The sequence below is a fragment of the Petromyzon marinus genome, chromosome 29, assembly GCF_048934315.1.
Source record: "Petromyzon marinus isolate PM22_M1 ecotype Great Lakes invasive population chromosome 29, UKy_Petmar_22M1.pri1.0, whole genome shotgun sequence".
Taxonomy (NCBI): Eukaryota; Metazoa; Chordata; class Hyperoartia; order Petromyzontiformes; family Petromyzontidae; genus Petromyzon; species Petromyzon marinus.
This window is the reverse complement of record NC_133695.1, coordinates 5,019,062-5,041,853: the sequence shown is the minus strand read 5'-3', so window position 1 is coordinate 5,041,853 and position 22,792 is coordinate 5,019,062. Positions and strand designations below refer to the sequence as shown.

At 56.0% G+C, this 22,792-nt stretch overlaps 1 protein-coding gene and 1 long non-coding RNA gene across 2 annotated transcripts in view; one reads left to right on the top strand and one right to left on the bottom strand.

The window, feature by feature from the left end:
* The window catches only part of LOC142929339 (uncharacterized), a 335,621-nt gene that overhangs the window by 291,677 nt on the left and 21,152 nt on the right, over window positions 1-22,792 (bottom strand). The window lies entirely within an intron of this gene.
* On the top strand, window positions 2,852-17,975 carry LOC116947063 (uncharacterized). Its single transcript, XM_032962457.2, has 2 exons — window positions 2,852-4,694; window positions 16,972-17,975. Exons 1-2 carry the CDS (start codon window positions 3,659-3,661, stop codon window positions 17,841-17,843), a joined length of 1,908 nt encoding a protein of 635 aa, XP_032818348.2. The 5' UTR covers window positions 2,852-3,658; the 3' UTR covers window positions 17,844-17,975.

The following is a 22,792-nucleotide window of genomic DNA, read 5'->3' as shown; positions in this document are numbered from 1 at the left end:
GAGAAGACTAAGAGCAGAAAATGGGACGGCGATAGGGTGAGACAGCCAAAGACACGAAATACAAAGATCCCCCGTATAGCATTTAAAGCCTGTCGGAGCAAGTGCTGTTATCGAGCACCTATGAAGGCCGGCACGGCACACGAGGGGGTGGTTGGTCAGCACCACGTCCGACCGCCTTTGTCTCCCCAGTGGCGATGGGTTTTTTTTCTACACACCGCACCAGGCACTCATTTAAGGCTGAGTCGACCTAGGGGAGGCCCTAGAACGGTTCGGATAATCGTCACTGGTGTTGGCCGTGAGCGGGAATCGAACTCGAGTGGCCGGGTTCACTCCCGCTCCCCAGACGCGGAAAAACAGACACAGACACACACAAAGACAATAACAACAACAACAACCGCCATTCGCCACCTATTGGCGGTGACGTCACCACGACGCTTGTGCCAGGCTGTGTGCACGTTGAGGCCAGGTGAAGTGTCGAACGCCCGCTGGCAGGAGGTCACGGGGCAGACCCAGGTGCCACGGGTCGATTGACTGAGATGACTGGCCGATGCACCACCTGTGCCCCCTACTGTGCCAACTTGCTGTGCTTTAGCCGCACGGCGCTCAGCTCGTTGTTGTGAGCGTCGCTCCTCTGCCCTCCGTTGTTGTTGGAGGGCGATTGCCTCCAACTACCCAGTAGCAGCGTCCTTCACGAGCCTCCTCCACAGAGGCCGATCTTGACACCGCTGGTACCAGTCATCGGCAAGTCCACTCAGCTCCACGTCCTCCTGTACCACATCACTCCATCTCTTCTCTAGCCCGTGCCGCGCCCGTTTAGCCCCCTCTATCCGGCCGAACAAAAGCTGTTTAGGCATGCGGTGACTGGGCATACGGGCTACATGACCCAGCCAACGCAGCCTTGCCTACCGGAGGAGCTCACCGATGGGACTTTGCCCAGATCGTTCAAGGATTTGTGAGCTTCTCCCACAATCCAGCCTGGTTAAACCCAGGATGGATCGTAGGCAGGCCAGCCTTAATGTGACTAACCGTCGAATATGTTTTATTTGGGGGGTCCACGTTTCGCAAGCGTCGAGAATGGAAGGGCATGACTGACCGTGAAGACCCGCAGCTTCGTGTGGAGCGACAGACCAGGTAGTTTTCACACAGCGTTACGCAACCGAGACACGCACACACGGACACACACGGAGACACACACACACGTAGACAGACACACACGGACACACACGGAGACACACGGCAATCTGCGCGTCAAAGTTACGTGCGATTCATATTTTGCTTTGAGTAGAGAGAGCGAGGAGGGAGGGAGAGAACAACTGAAACAAACAACACGAGACTTGAGCGAGTGAAAAAAACCGAGAGGGTAGGCCGGGACGGACGGATGGAGGGGAATGAGGGCAGAGAGGGTGGGTGGGTGGGAGTGAAAGAGGCAGGGAGAGTGAGGGAGAGACACGAACTCTCCCTTTCTCTCTCTGCTCTCCAGTCAACCCGTGCTAAATACAGTGGCCATGGCGCTGACTCTGCATCCTCACTCAGCCTGGCACCGCGTGACGTGACGGGGGTCTTCCAGAGAGATGGGAGGTGGGAGGGTGATGGAGAGGGAGGGGAGAGTCAAGCAGAAGGGGAGAGGGGGGGGCTGGCGATTCGTCGTGCGTCTGATCGTGCGTGCCCCCCCCCCCTCGTGCGCAGTGCCCGCAATCATTGATCCTCGCGAACAGCACTTGCCCCCAACAGTCTGTTAAGGCTACACGGGGGATCTTTGTCTTTGTAGTGAACGTGTGTGCAAGAGGGGAGTGGAGTTGGTGGTGGGCGCACTGCGCCATGAACGCGGCGATTCCCGACCACGACCGATAGCAGCGGAAGCGGTTATTTGAAAACTGGACACGGACCCCACCCCCCCTAGGTCGACTCAGCCCGAAATGAGTAGCGGAGTGGCCGGTGCGTCGTTGCGTCAACGTCAGCACTGGGGAGACAAAGGCGACCGGGCGTGGTGCGGTATAGCCACACACGCGCGCAACTCCTGCGCGGCCGCGTCTGCTCGCAGCAAACTCGCCCCGACAGTCTTTGTCAAGGCTCTGGCCGGGATCCCTTTGTCTCGAGTGCGTGGCCATTCATCGTCTTCTTCGCGTGCCGCCGTGTGCGATGCGTGGCCGTGTGCTCGGTGACGCTATCGGAACGTACCCGACGAGTCCCCCCCCCCCATCGCCACCAATCTCTCTCTCTCTCTCCCGGCGTGTGCATATTTATTTATACCTCGTACGCGTGACGGCGTCTCTCCTTCTTCCTCGCCCCGTGGGGGTAGGGGGGGGGAGGTGGACATGCATAAGCATGCGACTCTCTCTTCTGCGCGTTGTGCATATGCATGCGCGTCTGTGCCCGTCTGTGCGTGACGCGTCGGGGAGTTGGCGGCTGGCTGGGTGGGTTTGGTTTTAACGACGAGGGGGGTGCTGAGTGTCTGGGCACGGGGATGGACTTGGCAGCTTTCCCGACAGCGACAGAGGGAGGGGTTGAGATGTGGGTGGAGTGGGGGGTTAGAGAGGCGGTGGAGAAGGGTAGGAGTAGAGCCGTGTGACGGTGACTACGGATGAGGAGCAGGAGGAAGATGGGTGGGTGGGTGAGTGTTGGGGAGGGTTACGGAGATGACGCGAGCGAGGGAGAGAGATGGCGAGAGAGGGCAGGGCCGGGGCTTGCGGTGGTGGTGGTGTGGCGAGAGAGAGAGAGGAAAGAATGATGACGCTTACGAGGGAGAGCGAGAGAAAGGGAGGGCTGCTGCTGCTACTACTACTGGAGGTGGCGCTGATGATGATGGTGGTGGTGGTGATGGGTAGGGAGGGAGAGAGGGAGAGGAATGAGGGCGGGGAGGAGGAGGAGGGGGAGGAGGTTGCGCGGCTCCACACATCGAGGGCCGTCGTCACAGCGCGCACTCAGACGCCACTGCCCGCCGTCACGTGTCTTGCTATTGTCGATCTCAACGTCGTATGGGTAGTAGTTTATATTTATATTTATCTGTATGTTACCTTTACTCTTATTAAACTTGCGTCTTACGCTTTGTTCTCGCCGTTTCTGTAAGTTTGTTATTTTGGTTTAGTGGGGGGGGGGGTTCAAGATTGTAAACAAGCCCCAAGCCGTCTCTGCAGCAGCGCAAGGATTCCTCTTCCCGGGCTGGTCGACCCCTCCCCTCTCATCCCCCCACCCACCCCCACCCCTCCTTAAACCCCCGGCACAGAACAGATTCCTTTACCCCCCTCCCCACCACACCAGCCCCTCCCTTCCTGCCTCTCACCCACCCAGACCTCGACTCCCTTAGCTCCCTCCTCCCCGTGAACCCCTCCTCCTCCCTCCCTCCTCCTTCCCCCCACCAATCCCCCCCCCCACCACCGTGTGCCACCACCACCACCACCACACTCCGTCTTACGCCTCCTCCCACCCTTGCTCCCTCCCCCGATTCTCCGCGCGTTCGCTGTGCTCAAGGCGAGAGTTGAACCGACTTGACTCGGGAGTTGTGAAGGCGACAGAGTAGAGGAAGGGGGGGGGCGTTGTTGTTGTTGCTGCTGCAGCGAGACTTGGAAGTGCGTCGTAGTGGTTACGACAACATCACCACCACCATCACCGCAACAACAACAGCTCCAGCCGAAAATAAACGGCGACTAACGCAGCGACCATGGCTTCGGCGGCCACGTCGCGTCGACAGTCTTGCTATCTGTGCGACCTTCCGCGCATGCCGTGGGCCATCATCTGGGACTTCTCGGAGCCCGTGTGTCGTGGCTGCGTGAACTACGAGGGCGGGGACCGCATCGAGTTGGTCATCGAGGCCACGAGGGCCATGAAGCGAACCCACGGCTTCCAGGATCACCGGCGGTCGCCTGGACCCATGGCTCAGCATTCGGGCCCCAAAATCGTCAAAGAGCTGTCGGCGTCTTCCGCGGGACTTGCGTCCAGCCACGTGGATTGTAGGGGAGGCAGCTTGCAGCAGCAGCAGCAGCATCAGCAGCACCAGCAACACCAACAACACCAGCAGCAGCATCAGCACCAGCAGCACCAGCAGCATCAGCAGCAGCAGCAACACGAGAGGTACGCGCGCATGCTCGAGTACCAGCCCGTGTCGCTGAGCCGCATGCAGGCGAACGGTTTGGCCGCGGCTGTCGTGGGAGTCAACGGACTGGGCCACGGTTCGCACGGCTCTTCACACGGCAGCAGCAGCAGCAGCAACAACAACAACGGCGGCGGCGGTAAGGGGTCCAACAACGAAGATCCACCCGAGCTGAACCGACAAAGTCCCACTCCGCCCCGCAGGGCGGTGTCCATCGCCGCCGTAGCCGCCGCCGCGGCGGCCGCTGCCGCAGCCGGGCAGCCACCGAACCTGTTGCCCCACGGGCTCATGAACGGCCCCGGGGGCACGCAGCTTGCCGTGCACCCGTTGCTGGCCGGCGGCGGCGGCGGGGTGGTGCCCGTCAACAAGCGCGTGTCGGTGGAGCACGAGCACAAGGGTCTGCCCCCCGAGATGGGTGCAGGAGACGGGCTGCACGCGCGCGGTGGCCACCGCGTGGAGGACCCCTGGGTCATGGCGAGCGGGGTCGGGAAGCCCAAGACGGTGCGCGAGACGCTCATCTCGCTCAACGGGGGGTTCGAGAGCAGGTTACGGAAGGAGCACTCGCTCCTCGGCAGAGTCTTTCCCTTCGACGGAGGTGCCAAGCAAGGTGAGTTGGGGGGGGGGGGTGCGAGCGCCTGTGTACACGTGTGTATGTGTGTACACGTGTGTATGTGTGTACACGTGTGTATGTGTGTACACGTGTGTATGTGTGTACACGTGTGTATGTGTGTACACGTGTGTATGTGTGTACACGTGTGTGTGTGTACACGTGTGTGTGTGTGTGTACACGTGTGTGTGTGTACACGTGTGTGTGTGTACACGTGTGTGTGTGTACACGTGTGTGTGTGTGTACACGTGTGTGTGTGTGTACACGTGTGTGGGGGGGGGAGCGGTGGTGTAGCGGTTAGCGCTACGCTACGCTGCGGACCCGGCGGGCCGAGTTCGATTCCCGCTCACGGCCAACACCAGTGACGATGATCGGAACCGACTCTGGGCCTCCCCTAGGTCGACTCAGCCTCAAATGAGTACCTGGTGCGGTGTGTAAACAACGCCACTGGGGAGACAAAAGCGATCGGGCGTGGTGCTGGCCACCCACCTCCTCGTGTACCGTTCCGTCTTCACAGGTGCTCGCTAACAGCACTTGCTCCAACAGCATCTAAAGGCTATACGGGGGATCTTTGCCTTTGTGAGAGAAGAGAGTGCACGTGTGTGTGTGTCGTTTAGTAAAAGCCTTGCAAGGTGAGAGTGAGATTGTGAAAGCGAGCACGTGTCTCCTTGTGTGTGTGTCATAGAGTAGCCTCATCAGAGCATCTGTCAACAGGACGGAACTGCACCACGTCACCTTGATAAATGGAGTTACTCAAGACACGAGCCACAGTGGTTCGACTGTGGCCATTCAACCCAAACTCTGGGACCGCACAGTAAACCCAATGTCGTTTGCGCTTCTTGAGCGAAGGAGATTAAGCTGAAAAACTATCACTAATTCTCCGTGGCTCGCAGATCTCGACATTTGCATCTAGCTCATGCACATATTGCCATACACAAGAAGATAAACATCTACAGAGAGATGCATAGATATGCGCAGACACCTGTGAGGAAGACATTGAGATACAGATACACTTAAATAAATCGACATTAAAGACAAGCCCGCAGTGCGGTTATGGCTACCGTGCCTCCCACAAACGATGGACCGTACAGTAAACAACAGCAGTCTGTGCTATGTAAACTATTTTTTTTTATTTTACCAGGTAAGGCCCACTGAGCTATGTAGCTCTCTTTTTTTCTGAAGCGAGCTGGCCACAAATGATAGCTCAACGAAGTTGGCTTATCACGTGGACATTTAGAGCGGCCAAATACTCTAAACGAGTGTTTTTTTTTATTTTTAATGTGGAGGGGCGTGGAGAAAAATCCACGCGACCACGGCGATAGAGACACCCACAGACTCCAAATATACAGCGGCAGGCGTCAGTGGTTGGGATGGGCCTCATTCAATCAACACGAACTCTCTCTCTGCCACTGCAGATGTCTCGCCCGCACGGGTTTTACTCCGTATTCTCGTCCGGGGAAATCGAGTGTTGAGGCTCACACGACGTACAGCCGTTTAAATACGGGGCAACAACAACAACAATCTATTTGTGTTTCTCCCTTGTCGGACGAACGATGAGATGTATAGGGGGCACGCGGGTGCCCAATAGGGTCTGAATTGGTCTGTAACAAGGTAGGGCACTGATAAGGGGTTGACGGGTAAATATGCTCTGCTGAAGCTCTCTCATCGTGGCCAGCGTCAGAATCAGCCATCGACGTTAGAATGTATCCCACCGAACCGCATTACTGCGTCCATCCGTGCGCGAGAATGGAATTGTGGGTGCGGGAGTCGTAAGTGACCTTGCAGTGTTGGAGGGAGAGCGGTGTTGATCCTGTGAGAGCGGGGACGTGTCTCGGTGTGACGGTGTCTGTGGGCCTTCATAGGTGCTGCTGCTGCTCGCTAACAGCACTTGCCCCAAACAGCCTGTTCAGGCTACACGGTGGGGGGGTCGGGGATCTTTGTCTGAGCTTTGTGTGCGGTAGTGGCGGCGGTGGTGTAGCGCTTAGCGCGCTGCGCTCCGAACCAGGCGACCCGGGTTCGATTCTCGCTCACGGCCAAAACCGGTGACGGTTATCCGATATCGGTCTTGGGCATCCCGTGGGTCGACTCAGCCTCAAATGAGTACCTGCTGCGGTGTGTAAACATCGCCACTGGGGAGACAAAGGCGGCCGGGCGTGGTGCTGGCCACCACACCACCCCTCGTGTGCCGTGCGGGCCTTCATAGGTGCTGTTCCCGCTAACAGCACTTGCCCCAACAGTACGTGGAGCCTACACGGTTGGGAGGGCGATCTTTGTCTTTTGTTCCGTGCGAGATGGACGGATACAACTATTTGACATTCTACCGTTCACCGCTGACGATTCCCCCGGGGCTAGAATCACCACCGTCAGAGGAATGTAGAATTTCCAGTACAGTGCAGGGATAGGGGGGGGGACCTCCACCTGGCGTCGTTTCGCCTCCGTGGCCTGAATGGTCCTGCTGCTCGTGGAGACTGAACATCGCTTGAACAACAACAGATGAGCAATCGGGGTTTCATTTTCCTCCTATTATTATTATAATCTCCACACATTTGTCTATCCACGTTGACACGCGCACACAAAACAAAGTATTGTCGAGGCAACGCGTGGGTGCCACGGCCTTCTGGGATCGCACGGGTTCAGTGCGAGCAACACGCCGGACCGCTGGCTCTTCTGCGTGCCGTGAAAGAAGGGACGTTGCCCGAAACGTCGACTATATATATTTTTTGTTGCTTTGAGTTTCGTCGATTGTTGCGGCGAGCGAGCACCACGGCTCTCTTCGCTTTCGTCCTGCTTGCCTGTCGGAGTGTCATTGGTTTATTTTGGTACGTTGTCCGACGTTTCGTAACGCGTGCTTGAGAGCTTGTTCAGGACCCGGTAGGCTTCAATTCTGCAGCAACTCCCATCGTGCCGAACAACACGCGTTGCACGGCCCGAATCGCATACGCACACACACACACGTCGGAAAATTCACCAAACAGCCGTCTGCCGTCCCCGCCATAAGAACGTGGAATTCCCGTCACTCGCCGCTTTTGAAGTTGATTCCCTTCAAACATCCGAGCCGTGCAGGCTGGGGGAATGTAATAAACTTACCGTGTTACTGCGGCTTGCGGTGTGACAACAACGAGCGGAGCGCCGGGCGGCTCAAACGCAGAAAGTTGGCACAGTCGGGGGCATCTGCGGCAAAGAGCTTTATAGCTCATCGGATTCCTCCTGTATGAATACATATTCTCATTCTGCATAATCATCTCAGTCGGTCAACCCATGGCACCTGGGACTGTCCCGTGACCTCCTGCCAGCGAGCGTTCGACACTTCACGTGGCACTTAAAGTGCACCTAGCCTGGCACAAGCGCTGGGGCGACGTCACCGCAACCTCGTGGCGAATGGCGGTTGTTGTTGTTGGTGGTGTGACTCGGGGGGAATCCTGACGTCTTAACGCTGACTGCACGTGAAGGGGAGGGCAAAAAGCCGAAGTGCCCGGAGAAAAGTCGCGGTTCCACGTTTCCATTCACAGCGAACCGCCCTGCTTATACCTGCCGGTGTACTCTGTTAATCGTTAAAAACATATAAATATATACGACAGTATTGAGCGCCCTCTGTTTCACGCTGGAGGTTAAAAAAGATCCCGCGATTTAATTCGCTAAGGGCAGGCCATTGTGTGCCACATTTAGCTAACATTGGAAACACACACCACAGTTGAACGTACACACACCACAGTTGAACGTACACATACACACTCCGCAGTTGAACGTACACACACCGCAGTTGAACGTACACACACCACAGTTGAACGTACACACACCACAGTTGAACGTACACACACCACAGTTGAACGTACACACACCACAGTTGAACGTACACACACCACAGTTGAACGTACACACACCACAGTTGAACGTACACACACCACAGTTGAACGTACACACACCACAGTTGAACGTACACACACCACAGTTGAACGTACACACACCACAGTTGAACGTACACACACCACAGTTGAACGTACACACACCGCAGTTGAACGTACACATGCACACACCGCAGTTGAACGTACACACACCACAGTTGAACGTACACACACCGCAGTTGAACGTACACACACCGCAGTTGAACGTACACACACCGCAGTTGAACGTACACACACCGCAGTTGAACGTACACACACCGCAGTTGAACGTACACACACCGCAGTTGAACGTACACACACCGCAGTAGCAGCTATCATCGCCCCCTAGTGGCCACTTCGTCTCCAGGGAACTCTTGCAAATGAGACTCATCCTGAGACTCATCACAACTGGTTGAACAAAATAAACACAAACGTCTAAGAATGAAACGATGTTTGTTTACTCCATCATCGCCATCATCGACATCATCATCCTATTGGCTGTCCAGACGAACATTATCAATCGGCGTTTGTTTCATGGAACAAACCCCGGGTTGGTTTCCACCTTCCGGGCCTCATCAGCAGTGCCGAGCCCGCCAAACAGATGCCGCTGTGTCGTTCGCGGCTGTCAATGCTACACATTGTAACACGATCGTCGATGCCATTAACGGGTGCGCGATCAGTCTCGGATGCGGTGCACACATTTCTACAACCGCGATTCCGATGCGATGGAACGTTCGGCAGCGAAACCACCCTTCGGAAGTGTCTCGCGCCGCGATGCACCGCTGACGGACCGGACCCCTGTGGCCCTCGCTCGCTCGCTCGCTCTCTCTCTCCTTCGACGTCCCCGTCCCACGCACGCTCCCGACGAGCGCCAGTGACGACGACGACGCCGCCTTCTGTGCGCGCTTCTCGCACGCGCCCTGCCATCTCGGCCGCTTTCGAAAACGGCAAAAGCGGCGTGCGCCCCGAAAAACAAGGAGGGCCTTTCTGGTGTCATCGCGACGTGCCAAGCGCCCCGAGAGTTGACCCTGAACACTGCATTAGAGCGCTGTGTTATGCCACGGAGGGGGCTTTTTTTTGGAGGAGAGGGGGGGAGGCTCGGATCGCGTAATAAATATATAAATGTGTCGTTGAACACGCCAAGCACACGCCGCAGCCAATCGGTGAGGTTCGGCACGTCAGCAACACATGGCAATTGCGTGACTAGTTCAGCACACCGCTTTGTCGGGAGAGCAAACCGCACAACGTTAACACTTCCGAATGCAGCGTTACACTTCGCGTGGCTGAGCAGCAGCAGCAGCAGAGGCGCAGTGCAGCGAGACCAATTGTTGTACCGTACTTCTACGCGTCCACGTAAGAGTACAGTGCAACGAGGGAGGCACGGAGGAGGTGGGCGAGGGGGGGGGGGGTTCTTGGGTTTTCCTGCCACACTCGAACGCACGAATCTCCACCGCTCATCAATGGAACGGGCCAAACATAACAGCGTAGCAGGACCCTCCAGGCTCCAGACACATGAGCCTTGAGACTCGGTGAGGATTTTTTTGCGTGTGGTTAATTCCTGTGTGAAGCAAACACCGCTCACGTATGTGCGTACCATGTTGAACTTCTTTAGCACCGTACGTAGCCAATCGTGCCAACCGTGCTAATGGGAGGTTGCGGGGGGGGGGCTAAGGACAACACGTGACGCAGGTGCGAGGTTGATCAATTTTAAACCCCTAAGATACGCGGCCTGATGCACAGAGGGAACGATGGTGGTGGTGGTGATGATGAATTGCGAGTGGCAGTCGAGACTAACCACGGATCGGCAGACAAGCGGTGTGGAATGGGGAACGTGACCGCAAGACGTAGCGAGAGAGAGAGAGAGACAGAGAGATGGAGAGGCTGGTACGCGCCCTTGCGGAGATGGAACGTTGGAAGCAGCTCGTGGTTGCAAGCAAGCAAGCGTTAGGCCTCGGTGGATCGTTGCATTGTCATCGCGGCACCGTGGTGACAAGGATCGTGAATGGCTCGCGTGTGCGCGTGTTTTGTGTGTGCGTGTGTGTTTTGTGTGCTTTGCGAGTGTGTGTTTTGTGTGCTTTGCGAGTGTGTGTTTTGTGTGTGTGTTTTGTGTGTGTGTGTTTTGTGTGTTTGGGGCGGCCTTCAGAATCATTCCATTGCTCAGGTTGTTGTTTTTTTTGTGTTTTGGACTAAATTTCTTGGGGGCGGTTGCTCGTGTTACGACTTGCAAAACAAAATACCTGGCGCGCCTGTGGGGGGGGGGGGATTGGGACGATGGCTCCTGAGAGAGATGGGGGGGGGGGACCGTGGGGTGACGAGGGGGAGGCACGGGGTGAGTGGCGTGGTCGTACGAATTCTGCTCATGGTTTACAGAGTTTGTTGTTGGTCGAATTCGTAACGGTTATTTAATTACATTTGGTAATGATGCTGCTGCGTTGGCGGTTGTTGTGCACAAGCGCAACCAACAACAATGATGATGATGAGAGAGAGAGACACGCAAACTCCAGATATACAGCAGGCGTCAGGGTCGGGATCGAACCCACGACCTCCTGCATACCAGGCGAGGTAGTTAACATCTCCTAGCTACGATGATGATGAGAGAGAGAGACACGCAAACTCCAGATATACAACAGGCGTCAGGGTCGGGATCGAACCCACGACCTCCTGCATACCAGGCGAGGTAGGTAACATCTAGCTACGATGATGATGATGATGAGAGAGAGACACGCAAACTCCAGATATACAGCAGGCGTCAGGGTCGGGATCGAACCCACGACCTCCTGCATACCAGGCGAGGTAGGTAACATCTAGCTACGATGATGATGAGAGAGAGACACGCAAACTCCAGATATACAGCAGGCGTCAGGGTCGGGATCGAACCCACGACCTTCTGTCTACCAGGCGAGGGGTTAACATCTCGACACAGCGGAGCCCAGTATTTTTAAGGTTAATCAGTACACATCGTAGTATTAACAAGGTCGGCCGCTGGAATTTGAACCACGAAACTCTGCAACAAGCGGTGAACGCGCTGCTGCTGCTGGGGCTGTATCCGAAGCAAGAGGTGGGAGTACCCACGCATTACCCCCCCCCCCCACACGCCACCTACCAATTGACCAATATGTGATCGACTAACTTGTGGTGAGTCCATTCGTCACTTTTTCTGGCTGTAGAGAGAGCGGGGGTGGGGGGGAAGGGGTGGGGGTGATGGGGGGAGGAAGTGGCGGGGGGGGATTTAGGAGATCCCCCCCTCCCTTCCATTATTCCATCTGCCACGCCGGGAGATATAATCGAACAGGCGCCCTCTGGATTGCCAGTGAGTCCAGTGAGCTCACCAGAGAACAGCTGAGAGCAAGAGGAGCCTTGTTAATGCATTGCACTATTTAGTGCCTCTTTTTATTATTGCATTTACAAACTAGTGAATGAGAAGTATTAACAGTATGTCAAGGCTATACGCGAGATCTCTGTCCTTGTTCCAGCCTAAAGTGTGTATCTGGTGCAGTATATAACATCAGCGCTAGGGAGACAAAGGCGGCCGGGCGTGGTGCTGTTCACCCACCCCTGCGTGTGCCGTGCCGGCCTTCATAGGTGCTACTCGCTAACAACACTTGCCCCTAGAGCCTGTTAAAGGCTACTAACTCGCCTTTTGCCCGTGCAAGGACGGGTGTTTTGCAGTGAATCTGAAACTTGCAAGCGAAAAGCAGACCGCGAGGTGATATTCATTGCATCAATTGGCGTGCAATTTGTAAGGCCGCGGTGGCACAGATTTATTTCATTTAAAGGTTATAATCCCTTGATCATTATGACGTCATTTTTACTTCTATGTCTCAACAGCGTGACGGAGATCACGTGACGTGAGGCTTCTGCCTTTGTAGTGAGGGTTGTGAGCTGACGCCGAGGAGGGGGGAGGAGGCGCCTCGGCCCCCCATGTGGAGTGACGTCAGCCGCTAATTAATATTAATGAGGGGGGGGGTCCATGCGGAGGACGTCACCTGTTCATGATTATTAATGAGGGGGGCTTGCCGACCTGGAGTGAAGTCACGCGCGTTGCACACAGACATTCTTGGCTCATTATAGTAGTGAATGTTGGTGGCAGTGGGGCGGCGGTGGGGTTAGATCTTTGGCCTTGTCGTAGAGTCTTGCTTTGGCGTGCGGTAAGAAGGCGTGAAAGAGTTTCCCGGAGAAAGTCCACACACGTCTCTCTCTCAGTTTATCGCGAATCATAACACGGGAGCAAAGATCGATGCCCCCCCCCCACCCTGCGCCCCCCACTGCTCATACATTAAAACAGTTGACCTGCTCGGTTACAACAACCTCTGACGTTGTCACCTTCGCGATACAGCAACGAACACTGTGTCGCAGCGCGGTGCGCACGTACGGCGTTCGAATAAATGACACAGAGGCAGAGTTCACCCGTGTAGCCTGTAGCAGACTCTTGGGGCAAGTGCCGTTAGCGGGTAGCAGCACCTATGAAGGCCGGCACGGTGGCACACGAGGGGGTGGGTGGTCAGCACCACGCCTGAGTGGCGATGTTTACACACCGCACCAGGTACTCATTTGAGGCTCAGTCTACCTAGGAGAGGCCCAGGACCTGTTCAGAGAATCGTCGCTACCGGTGTTGGAATCGACCCCGGGTCACTGGGCTCGTAGCGCACTGCGCGAACCGCTACGTCACCGCTCCCAGGACGTACGGCGTTGAAGTAATAACACAGACCACCACCACCATCATCATCATCATAATTTGCCACCAATCTATCGATCAATCCACTTGCTGTGGTCGCTGCCACGGCTCTCAAAATCCATCAAGCGAGACGCCCCGCTCCATCGCCCTGCGGTTGACGTCCTCTCTGTTTAACACGTGGTGGTAGTAGTAGTAGTGGTGGTCGTAGTGGTAGGGCTCTCTCGACCAATATTATACGTAACAAAGGATTGTTTTTGGGTTAGATCGCGTAAATATCGACGTGTCGTTAAACCCGCCACCACCCGGCGACACAGCCGCCAGCTGGTAATGTTTGTCACGTAGAAACTAAGTGCCAATTGGTTGCTACTTCAGCGCACCGGCGTGTTGGAAAGTAAACCGATAATGACATCTTACAATAATTATTGTAGTACAACATTATCGCAAAAGTGATTAACAACCAGCATCATCAGGCGATTTTAACAGAATTGCCAAGAAGGCTTCCTGTTTCTGTCCCGTCACTCTCTCTCTCTTCTCCCTCTATCCCGGGCGTGTTTTCTCTCTCTCCTTTGGCTGCTATTCCGTTGTTAGTCCTGACCAGAGGCCGGCAAACCTTGCGGGCAGCCGTTTTTTTTACTTAAATCTTCACCCACAATTTAACGTAAAGATAATTGTTTCAATATGGCTGGGAATAGGGGGCCACTATGGAATATCTTGGTGACAACAACATGTACAACAGTCAAATTGTATTCGTGAAGAATAACTAAGGGGGGGGAGGAGGGGGGGGGGGTTGATGTAAAAACGAAATAGACGCAGTTTATTCCATCACCAATCTTCTTTAATCAAGCCAGTATGTGTTTGTCGTCTGCTGTATACCTACTGCTGCAGCCGTATCAGTGTCCAAGTGGCTCTGCGTTCGGACGCCGACTCGCGAACTCTTTTGGTCACGAAGTCAAAACCGATGCGTCTGCCACCTCTTCGTCGAAAGGTCGCCGACCCCTGGGTCTTGACCCGCCGCCCGTCGCCCCCTCCTCGTCGCGACGACGACGAGGAGGGCCCAACCAAGGCCGCACGGCGCCTACCCTGGCACGGGTTGAATGTCACTCTTCGGACGGAGTGCGTGTTCTCTCGTCCGCGCGTTCACCGTCCCCTGTCGCGGCATACGCGTTAACGCATCCACGCGTGAACCTCTCACCGCTGGCGGAGGGGCAGCCCCAGCAGGAGGGAGCTGCAGAGGTGGGGGGAGGGGTGCTGTAGTACAGGGGGGGGGGGCTGTAGGGGGAGGGGGGGGGCTGTAGGGGGAGGTTTGTAGAGGGAGGACAGGGGCGGGGTGTATTTTTCCCAGACGTCACGAAACGCGTCCCAATCTAAATAAAGAATCAGTTCGTGCACATGGCGATGATTTATCGATCTTTAAATAAATCGATCGACGGCCGATATCTTTGATGCCAGACCGCATGAGTAAAATTCCCATTTGCTTGTAAGCAGGTTGAGGTGAAGGAGGGTTGTACGACACACAATTTCCATTTTGGTGTTGACCCACGCTGCCCTGACCCAAATATAAATTATTAATCACAACATTGATCGCGAAAGCGTACTGGACACGTGCTAAGTAGGTGCAACGCCGTTGAACGTCGATTAGAATCGTTACCGCCTCCGCCCCGCGTCCTAGCAACACGTGGAATTCACTGTCGATGGTGACGGGGCGGTGACGTCACCCGAGCCATTGTTCGACACGCGGGTGACGTCATTGGCGGGGAGAGTTACGAGATGGGGAGGGATAGAGGGAGAGTGGGGAGGGAGAGAGGGGAGAGTTGGGGAGGGAGAGAGGGGAGGGAGGGGAGGGAGAGTGGGGAGGGAGAGATGAGCGAAAGAGGGATGGGGAGAGAGCGAGAGAGATGGGGGGGAGATGGGAGAGGAAGGGAGATGAGAGGTGGAGCAGAGGGAGAGAGAGCGGGCGGGCTGAGTGTTGATGACGCTGTTGCTGCTGATGCAGCTGATGCTGACTCGGCACAGTGCCTACCGCCCATGACTCACCACTCACCCCACCTCACCCCCCCCAAACTCACCGCCCCACCAACATCCAATTCCACAAACAGGGCGGCGTGTTATGGAACCGGGCCCGTAAACACGTTCGTATAATATTCTTTGGTTCTTTCGGTAAAGTCACGTAGATAGAAAAAATAATACAGATAAAGTGAAAAAAAAATATCACAATGAATATATCCACGTTCAGCAGTTACCTCCATACACGTAAATTCGATAAACGTCCGGAGAGACAAAGGTGGCCGGGCGTGGCTCTTCAAGCACCACCCCCCCACCCCACACGCGCGCCGTGCCGGCATTCATAGGTGCCATCATTAGGTGCTCTCTAACAGCGCTTAGCCCCAGCAGTCTATGAGGCTGCACGGATAATGGTTATGTTTGTGTATCTCTGTGGCGTGTGTATGGGGAGCGCCCTGCGCTGCGAACCTGGTGATCCGGGATCGATTCCCGCTCATGGCCAACAGCACCAGTGACTGTTTTCTGAACCGATTTGGGCCCTCCCCTAGGTCGACTCAGCATCAAATTAGTACCTGGTGCGGTGTGTAGTAAAACATCGCCACTGGGGAGACAAAGACGTCTGAGCGTGGTTGCTGGCCCGTGCCGTGCCGGCCTTCATAGGTGCTCGCCAAACAGCACTTGCCCCAACAGTCTGCGCAGGCTATACGGGGAATCATTGTGTGAGTGTGGGGAGCGGTGGCGCAGCGGTTAGCGCGCTGAGAACCCCCCCCCCCCCCCCCCACTGTGAGCCCGGCGACGAATATCTGAACCCTGAACTGTGAACTCTGAACCCTGGTCCGGGGGCCATCCCCCTAGTTCAGGGGTCGGCAAGCTGCAGCTCTGCAGCCGCACGTGGCTCTTTGACGACTGCTTCGTGACGTAATGTGTGTGTGATGTGTGTGTGTGATGTGTGTGTGTAATGTGTGTGTGTAATGTGTGTATGTAATGTGTGTATGTATGTGTGTGTGATGTGTGTGTTGTGTGTGTATGTAATGTGTGTATGTAATGTGTGAATGTAATGTGTGTATGTAATGTGTGTGTGATGTGTGTGTGGTGTGTGTGTGTGTATGTAATGTGTGTATGTAATGTGTGAATGTAATGTGTGTATGTAATGTGTGTGTGATGTGTGTGTGATGTGTGTGTGTGTATGTAATGTGTGTATGTAATGTGTGAATGTAATGTGTGTATGTAATGTGTGTGTGATGTGTGTGTGGTGTGTGTGTGTGTATGTAATGTGTGTATGTAATGTGTGTATGTAATGTGTGAATGTAATGTGTGTATGTAATGTGTGTGTAATGTGTGTGTGATGTGTGTGATGTGTGTGTATGTAATGTGTGTGTGATGTGTGTGTATGTAATGTGTGTATGTAATGTGTGTTGTGTACATATTCATGGCCACACTGGCTCTTGAAATATTGAGTTCCGTGCCGAACAGAAAAAATGCCTCTCGTTATTTTTATTGCCGGCTCCTCTGTCCCTGCCCGACTCCGCCGCTACTGGACATCCGTGAATAAGAGCTTCATAGCTCACCGGAGTCCTCCAGCACAAACAATATTCTATTCTGACTTAAAACTTAAGTGAGCATCTCGTGCCACGTGTAAACATCGCTCGCCCCCCTTCCCACTCGCGTCCCCGTAACCCGCGCGTCCGCTGCGTGTCTCTCACTCGCTGCTCGCCCCAAGGTGGCCGCGGGGTGCGCAAGCGCAAGGCCTCTCCGGAGCCCGACTGCGACCCCGGCGGGCCCCCACTCGGGGATCTCCTCCGGCATCCCCTCTTCGGTGGCTGCGGGGGTGGCGTCGTCGGCGGGGGGCGTCGGCGGGCCGACCAAATTGGAGGGGGCCGCGTCGGACGACGGCCCCGGCGGCGGCGGCGGCGGCCCGCCGGGGCCGCTCGCTCACGGCTCGCGGCCCCCCCCCGTCCCGTGGATCCCGGCGTGCGAGGCCCTGAAGCTGACGCTCAGCTCCAACGCATTCCCCGGCTCATCGTCCACCGCCGCTGCCTTGCAGCAGCAACAAGCGTCGAGCAGCAGCGGCGGCGGCGGCGGCGGCGGCGGCGTCGCGGCCACCGCGTCGTCGTCCGACGGGAACCGCACCACGCCACCCGACTCGGTCGCCTCGTCCAACGGGACCAACGGCGCCGCCGCCGCCGCCTCTTCCTCCACCGCCACTTCCTCCACTTCCTCCTCGTCGTCGTCATCAACGGCCGCTGCCTCCGCGTTGGCGACCCTCATGTCGTCGTCGTCGTCGGCTGCGGCGGCGGCGTCGTCCGCGGCGGCGGCGGCGGTGGCGGCGGTGGCGGCCGACTCGATGCAAGACGAGCCGTCGCCCGGCAAAAGACGGCGGCTCCAACGCCGTGCACTCCACCACCACCACCACGGCGGTGGCGGCGGGTGGCGCCATGCGGGGGGCGGGCAGCCCCGGCTCTCCCGGCAGCAGCGGCAGCGGCAAGAGGCTGGCCGGCGCGGGCGAGCAAAGTGGCGGCGGCGGCGGCGGCGCCAACAACGCCAACGGATCGGCGCAGGGCAGCAACGGCAGCGGCGGCAGCAACGGGGTGAACAACAACGGCGTGCCTGCCGGGAGCGGCGGGGCGGGGGGCCCGGACTCTGCGTCGGCGGGTGCCGGTGGCGCGGGGGGCCCCCTGTGCTGCACCAACTGCCACCAGCGGCTGGAGGACACGCACTTCGTGCAGTGCCCGGCGGTGGCGGCGCACAAGTTCTGCTTCCCGTGCTCGCGCGACAGCATCAAGAAGCAGGGCACGAGCAGCGGCGAGGTGTACTGCCCCAGCGGGGAGAAGTGCCCGCTGGTGGGCTCCAACGTGCCCTGGGCCTTCATGCAGGGGGAGATCGCCACCATCCTGGCCGGCGAGATGACCGTCAAGAAGGAGAGGGACACCTGATGGTCGGGGGATCGTAGGATGGGATCGTCGGATGTGTTGGAGGATTTGCATGGATCGTGGTGGCAGGAAGTTGTGGGGGCACGTGTCGGTTGTGACCGGAGTGATGGATCTGCGTGGTTGAGATTGCGTGGCTGCAATTGCGTGCGTGATTGAGTGATTGGGATTGCACGGTTGGGATAGTGTAGTTGGTCTGTGTGCTTGAGATGGCATGGTTGGGATTGCAAGGTTGGGATTGCGTGGTTGAGATGGCAAGGTTGGGATTGCGTGGTCGGGATTGCACGATTGGGATTGTGTGATTAGGATTGCATGGTTGAGATTGCGTGGTTGGGATTGCGTGGTTAAGATGGCATGATTGGGATGGCGTGATTGAGATTGCGTGGTTAGGATTGCACTGTTGGGATCGCGTGGTTGAGATTGCACGGTTGAGATTGATGGCAATCCGATTGCCAGCCGGTTGTGGGCAGTCGCGCACCCAGTTGGAATGATATTAACCGAGAGCAACACCCAGAGGCAGCAAGTAACCGAGGTGGAAACAACGTTTTTGCTGCCGTCACCGAGCTCAGGCCCAAAGCGTCGAGCGGCCAGCAACAATCGTCACGAGCATCGACACCCCCCCCCCCCCCTTGTGGAGCGGCGCTACGGGACTCACGAAACGCCCGTCGCTCGAACGCTTTTTCTTCCGCATGTAGCTCAGTCTGGCGGGCACCGCCGCCGGAGGGCCTCTGGCGGTGGGAGCGAGCGAGCGGCCGGTGCTATCGGGGAGGTCGCCGGTCACACGTCCCCTCCCCACCCCTCCCTTTTCCCCGGTGGGTTTGGGGTGGGGTGGAGGGGGCCGATAAAAACGAGCACCACTTTTTTCAGCAACTTCAACGGCGGTTGTCCTGTCGGAAAGACTCTCGCTCCCCCGCCACCCGCCCGCCCACTCACACGCCATAGGAATGTGGAATTTCCTGCCACGGCTCAGGGCCGCAAACGAGAGATCACTTTCGACCGCTTGCCACCTTCAATATGTAAATCAGGAAGCGAATCTTAAAAATGGGTCTGCAACGTCCACGTTTTGGGGGGGGGGCGCCCATTTCCGCTTTGCCCCGCCCCCCACCCCTCGGGCCCCCCCCCACCCCCACCCGTCCCTTGAGTCTTGTTCTTTGTCCGGAATTTTTCCGTTCCAGTTGGAGTGGGACTCAGAAGGCGGCGGATGAGTAGGATGATGATGAAGAGGATGATGAGGAGGAGGATGGAAGACGTTTGTGATTTCGGTTGGCTTTCAAACGCCACACCACGACCCCGAGTGAACGACGGCGACGGTGGCGATGGCTCGTTGGAGGGTGGCAGGGTCGAGTCTGCTCCTGCTCCTCCTCCATCATCATCATCGCTGCCGCCGCCGGCTCTCCGCGGTGTGGCTCATGTGACCACGGCAATTCGTGGGCGACGACGACGATGGCCGGCCGTGCCATTGAAGATGATCCACACCCGCAACCCCCTAACCGCCCCGTCCGCAGGTACGTGGAATTTCCGCAAAACATGCAACTTGAGCCGAGGGACAGCCACCCCGCGCGGGAGACAGAGCGACGGGACTGGCCCCTGAACGCCAGTGGATCCGTTCCATCGCGGGAGGTCGCACCGTCAGCCTGAGAAGCGGAGGCCTTCATCCAGCGGTGGACTGACCATGGCTGGGTGATGGTGACGATGAGCGATAGATACGCAAGATTTTGTTCGCCGGGTGTGAAACCGGCTCACAACAACAAAAAACTGCACGAACGCCCGTTGTTGTTGTCGTCGCTTGTTGTTGTTATGGCCCCGAAAAAAACTTGACGACGCCCACAGCTGCCAAACGGAGAGAGACTCTCCAGCTGAAGTGCGGAGATAAGGTTCGACTCCCGGCCGGCGAGCGAACACCGGCGAGAGCAGGAACCCACGCGACCACGAACGAGAGCGCTGGCGGGCGGGCGGGTGGGATGGGGTAGGGGGGCACGTGTACATTTCTCCAAGCGGTGATGACGTCGTGCGCGTGTACATAAGATGCGAGAGTGGCGTCAACACGAGAGTGGAGCGTGCACGCGCCCGCGTGCACCCGCGCGCACACTCGCACGCGCGCTCACGTGAACGCCCCGTACACATCGTACACTACACGCGCACGCGCGCAAGCGCACACGGACAAAAGGAAACTTGGGTCTGGTTTAAAAAAAAAACTTGTTCTGATTTGTGTTGCTGTTTATATTTTTGTGTGGGGGGTGGGGCGGAGGCAGGGGGGTGGGGGAGGCACGGGGGGGGGGTGTTTTGATTTAATTATTTTTGTTGGGGGGGGGGGGGGGGGGGGGGTCTGGGACAGAGGGACGGGGCGAGCTGTGGGTTGAGATGGGAAGCAACGCGGGGATGTGGTTCGGATTTAAATTACTCATTTTTATTTGAAGTCAAAATGAGGGGGGAGGTGGGAAAGGCTGTTGGGGGAATCGGGTGAAAGAGTGGGTCAGGGGTTGGAGGTTCACGTTGCGATTGCCCTGAATGATGGAGGAAGGTGGGCGGTGGGCGCGGTGCCGGGTACTGCTGTGTCCGTGCGTGTCTGCGCGTGCCCACGAGTGTCTGCGTTGGCGCACCCCTGTCTCTCCGTGTTTGTGCGTCTGCGCTCCGTGTGTCCGCGTTGCATCTACCGGCGCACGTTCACGCGAGACCTGCGTGTGTTTGCGTGCCGTGCCTGCGTTCGCGTCGACAGGTGGCGCGGTGTTTACCGCACTGGCGCCACAAACCCAGCCACCTTAGTTCGATTCCCGCTCACAGTCAACACCGGTGACGAGTCTGTGTAATGCATTCGTCTTGAGCCCCCCCCACCCTAGGTCGACTCAGCCTTAAATAAATACCTGGCACAGTGAGTAAACATCGGTGACACAAAGGCGGCCAGGCGTGATGCTGGCCACACCATCCCTTCATGTGACGTGCTGGCCTGGAAAGGTTCTCGCCAAGAGCTCTTGCCCCAACAGACTGGTCAAGGGCTATACGGGGGACCTTTGTTTTATCGCTGCCCACGTGTCTATCTGGAGTGTCGATGAGTGTGGGTCGCCATTCACGTGTGTGTGTCTGCGTGTGCCTGCGTTCGTGTGTCTGTGTCTACGTTCACGTTTGCGAGCGTGGGTGAGCATGAGCGAGCGAGTGTGCGAGCGAGTTTCTTGCTCCCCGCACTCCTCATCCGTTCGTCGCCCCTCCTGACTCGGCTTGCGAGTGACCACGTGGCTCGCATTCGTCTGTGACCACGTGAGCTCCCATTCGTTTGTGACCACGTGGCTTGCCTTCCTTTGCGACCACGTGGTTCGCATTCGTCCGCCTCCATCGCCGTGCGTTGCACCGCTAGCGTACGTGGCAGGCGGATCGTACAAATCATAACAATAACAACGGATAATAATAATAAAAACATGTAAAAACATTACGTTCGCATTCCTCTGCTTTATTTTCTCAATTGGGAAATGCAACTGCAGCGGTGAGCGAAGAGTAAATCGACACGGACACCCCCTCCTGAAGCCCCTCACCTCGTAGCCGGCAGTGGGACCTCGACATTGGAATCGAGCTCTGGAACGTATTGCCATCACCTGAAGAAGACCGCTTGTGTTGCGATCGAAACGTCGCGGGTTTTGTGCTTTTAATTTAGATTTTTGTTTTCTATCTACGTGACTCTACCGAAAGAACCAAGAATATAGTAGTAACTACTGATGATAGTAGTATCCACTAACTATAGTAGTAACTACTAACTCTACAGCAGTATCTACTGACTCTATAGTAGCATCTACTGACTGTGGTAGTATTTACTGACTGTAGTAGTATCTACTGACAGTAGTATCTACTGACTGTATAGTAGTATCTACTGACTGTAGCAGTATTTACTGACCGAAGTGGTATCTACTGACTAGTAGTATCTACTGACTCTACAGTAGTATATGCCGACTCTATAGTAGTAAATACTGACTCTACAGTAGTATCTAATGACTATAGTAGCATCTACTGAATCTATAGTATCTATTGACTATAGTAGTATCCACTGACTATAGCAGTAACTACTAACTCTATAGTATCTGCTGACTCTATAGTAGTATCTGCAAACTCTATAGCAGTGTCTGCTGACTCTATAGCAGTATCTACTGATTATACCAGTATCTACCGACTATAGCAGTAACAACTCACTCTACAGTAGTATCTACTGAATCTATAGTAGTATCTATTTACTCTATAGTAGTATCTACTGACTATAGTAGTAACTAGACTCTAGAGTAGTATCTTCTGAATCTATAGTGTCTATTGACTCTATAGTAGTATCTACTGACTATAGTCGTAACGACTAACTATATCAGTATCTGCTGACTCTATAGTAGTATCTGCTGAATCTATAGCAGTATCTGCTGACTCTATAGCAGGATCTACTGACTCTACAGTAGCATCTACCGATTCTGCAGTAGTATCTCCCGACTTTACAGTAGTATCTACTGACTCTTCAGTAGTATCTATCGACTCTATAAGTATATATCGACTCTGTAATAGTATCTAGTAAGAAAACAATGTGCCGTTGTGAGGCCTAGTCCCATGGAGAGCTCCCGGCCTTGTCTAGATCTCCCAGCCGGCTGAGGT

Coding starts and splice junctions, on each gene's coding strand:
- LOC116947063 (XM_032962457.2), top strand. CDS start 3,659: ATGGCTTCGGCGGCCACGTCGCGTCGACAGTCTTGCTATCTGTGCGAC. Junction 4,695..16,971: donor CGACGGAGGTGCCAAGCAAG/GTGAGTTGGGGG, acceptor GCTCGCCCCAAG/GTGGCCGCGGGGTGCGCAAG.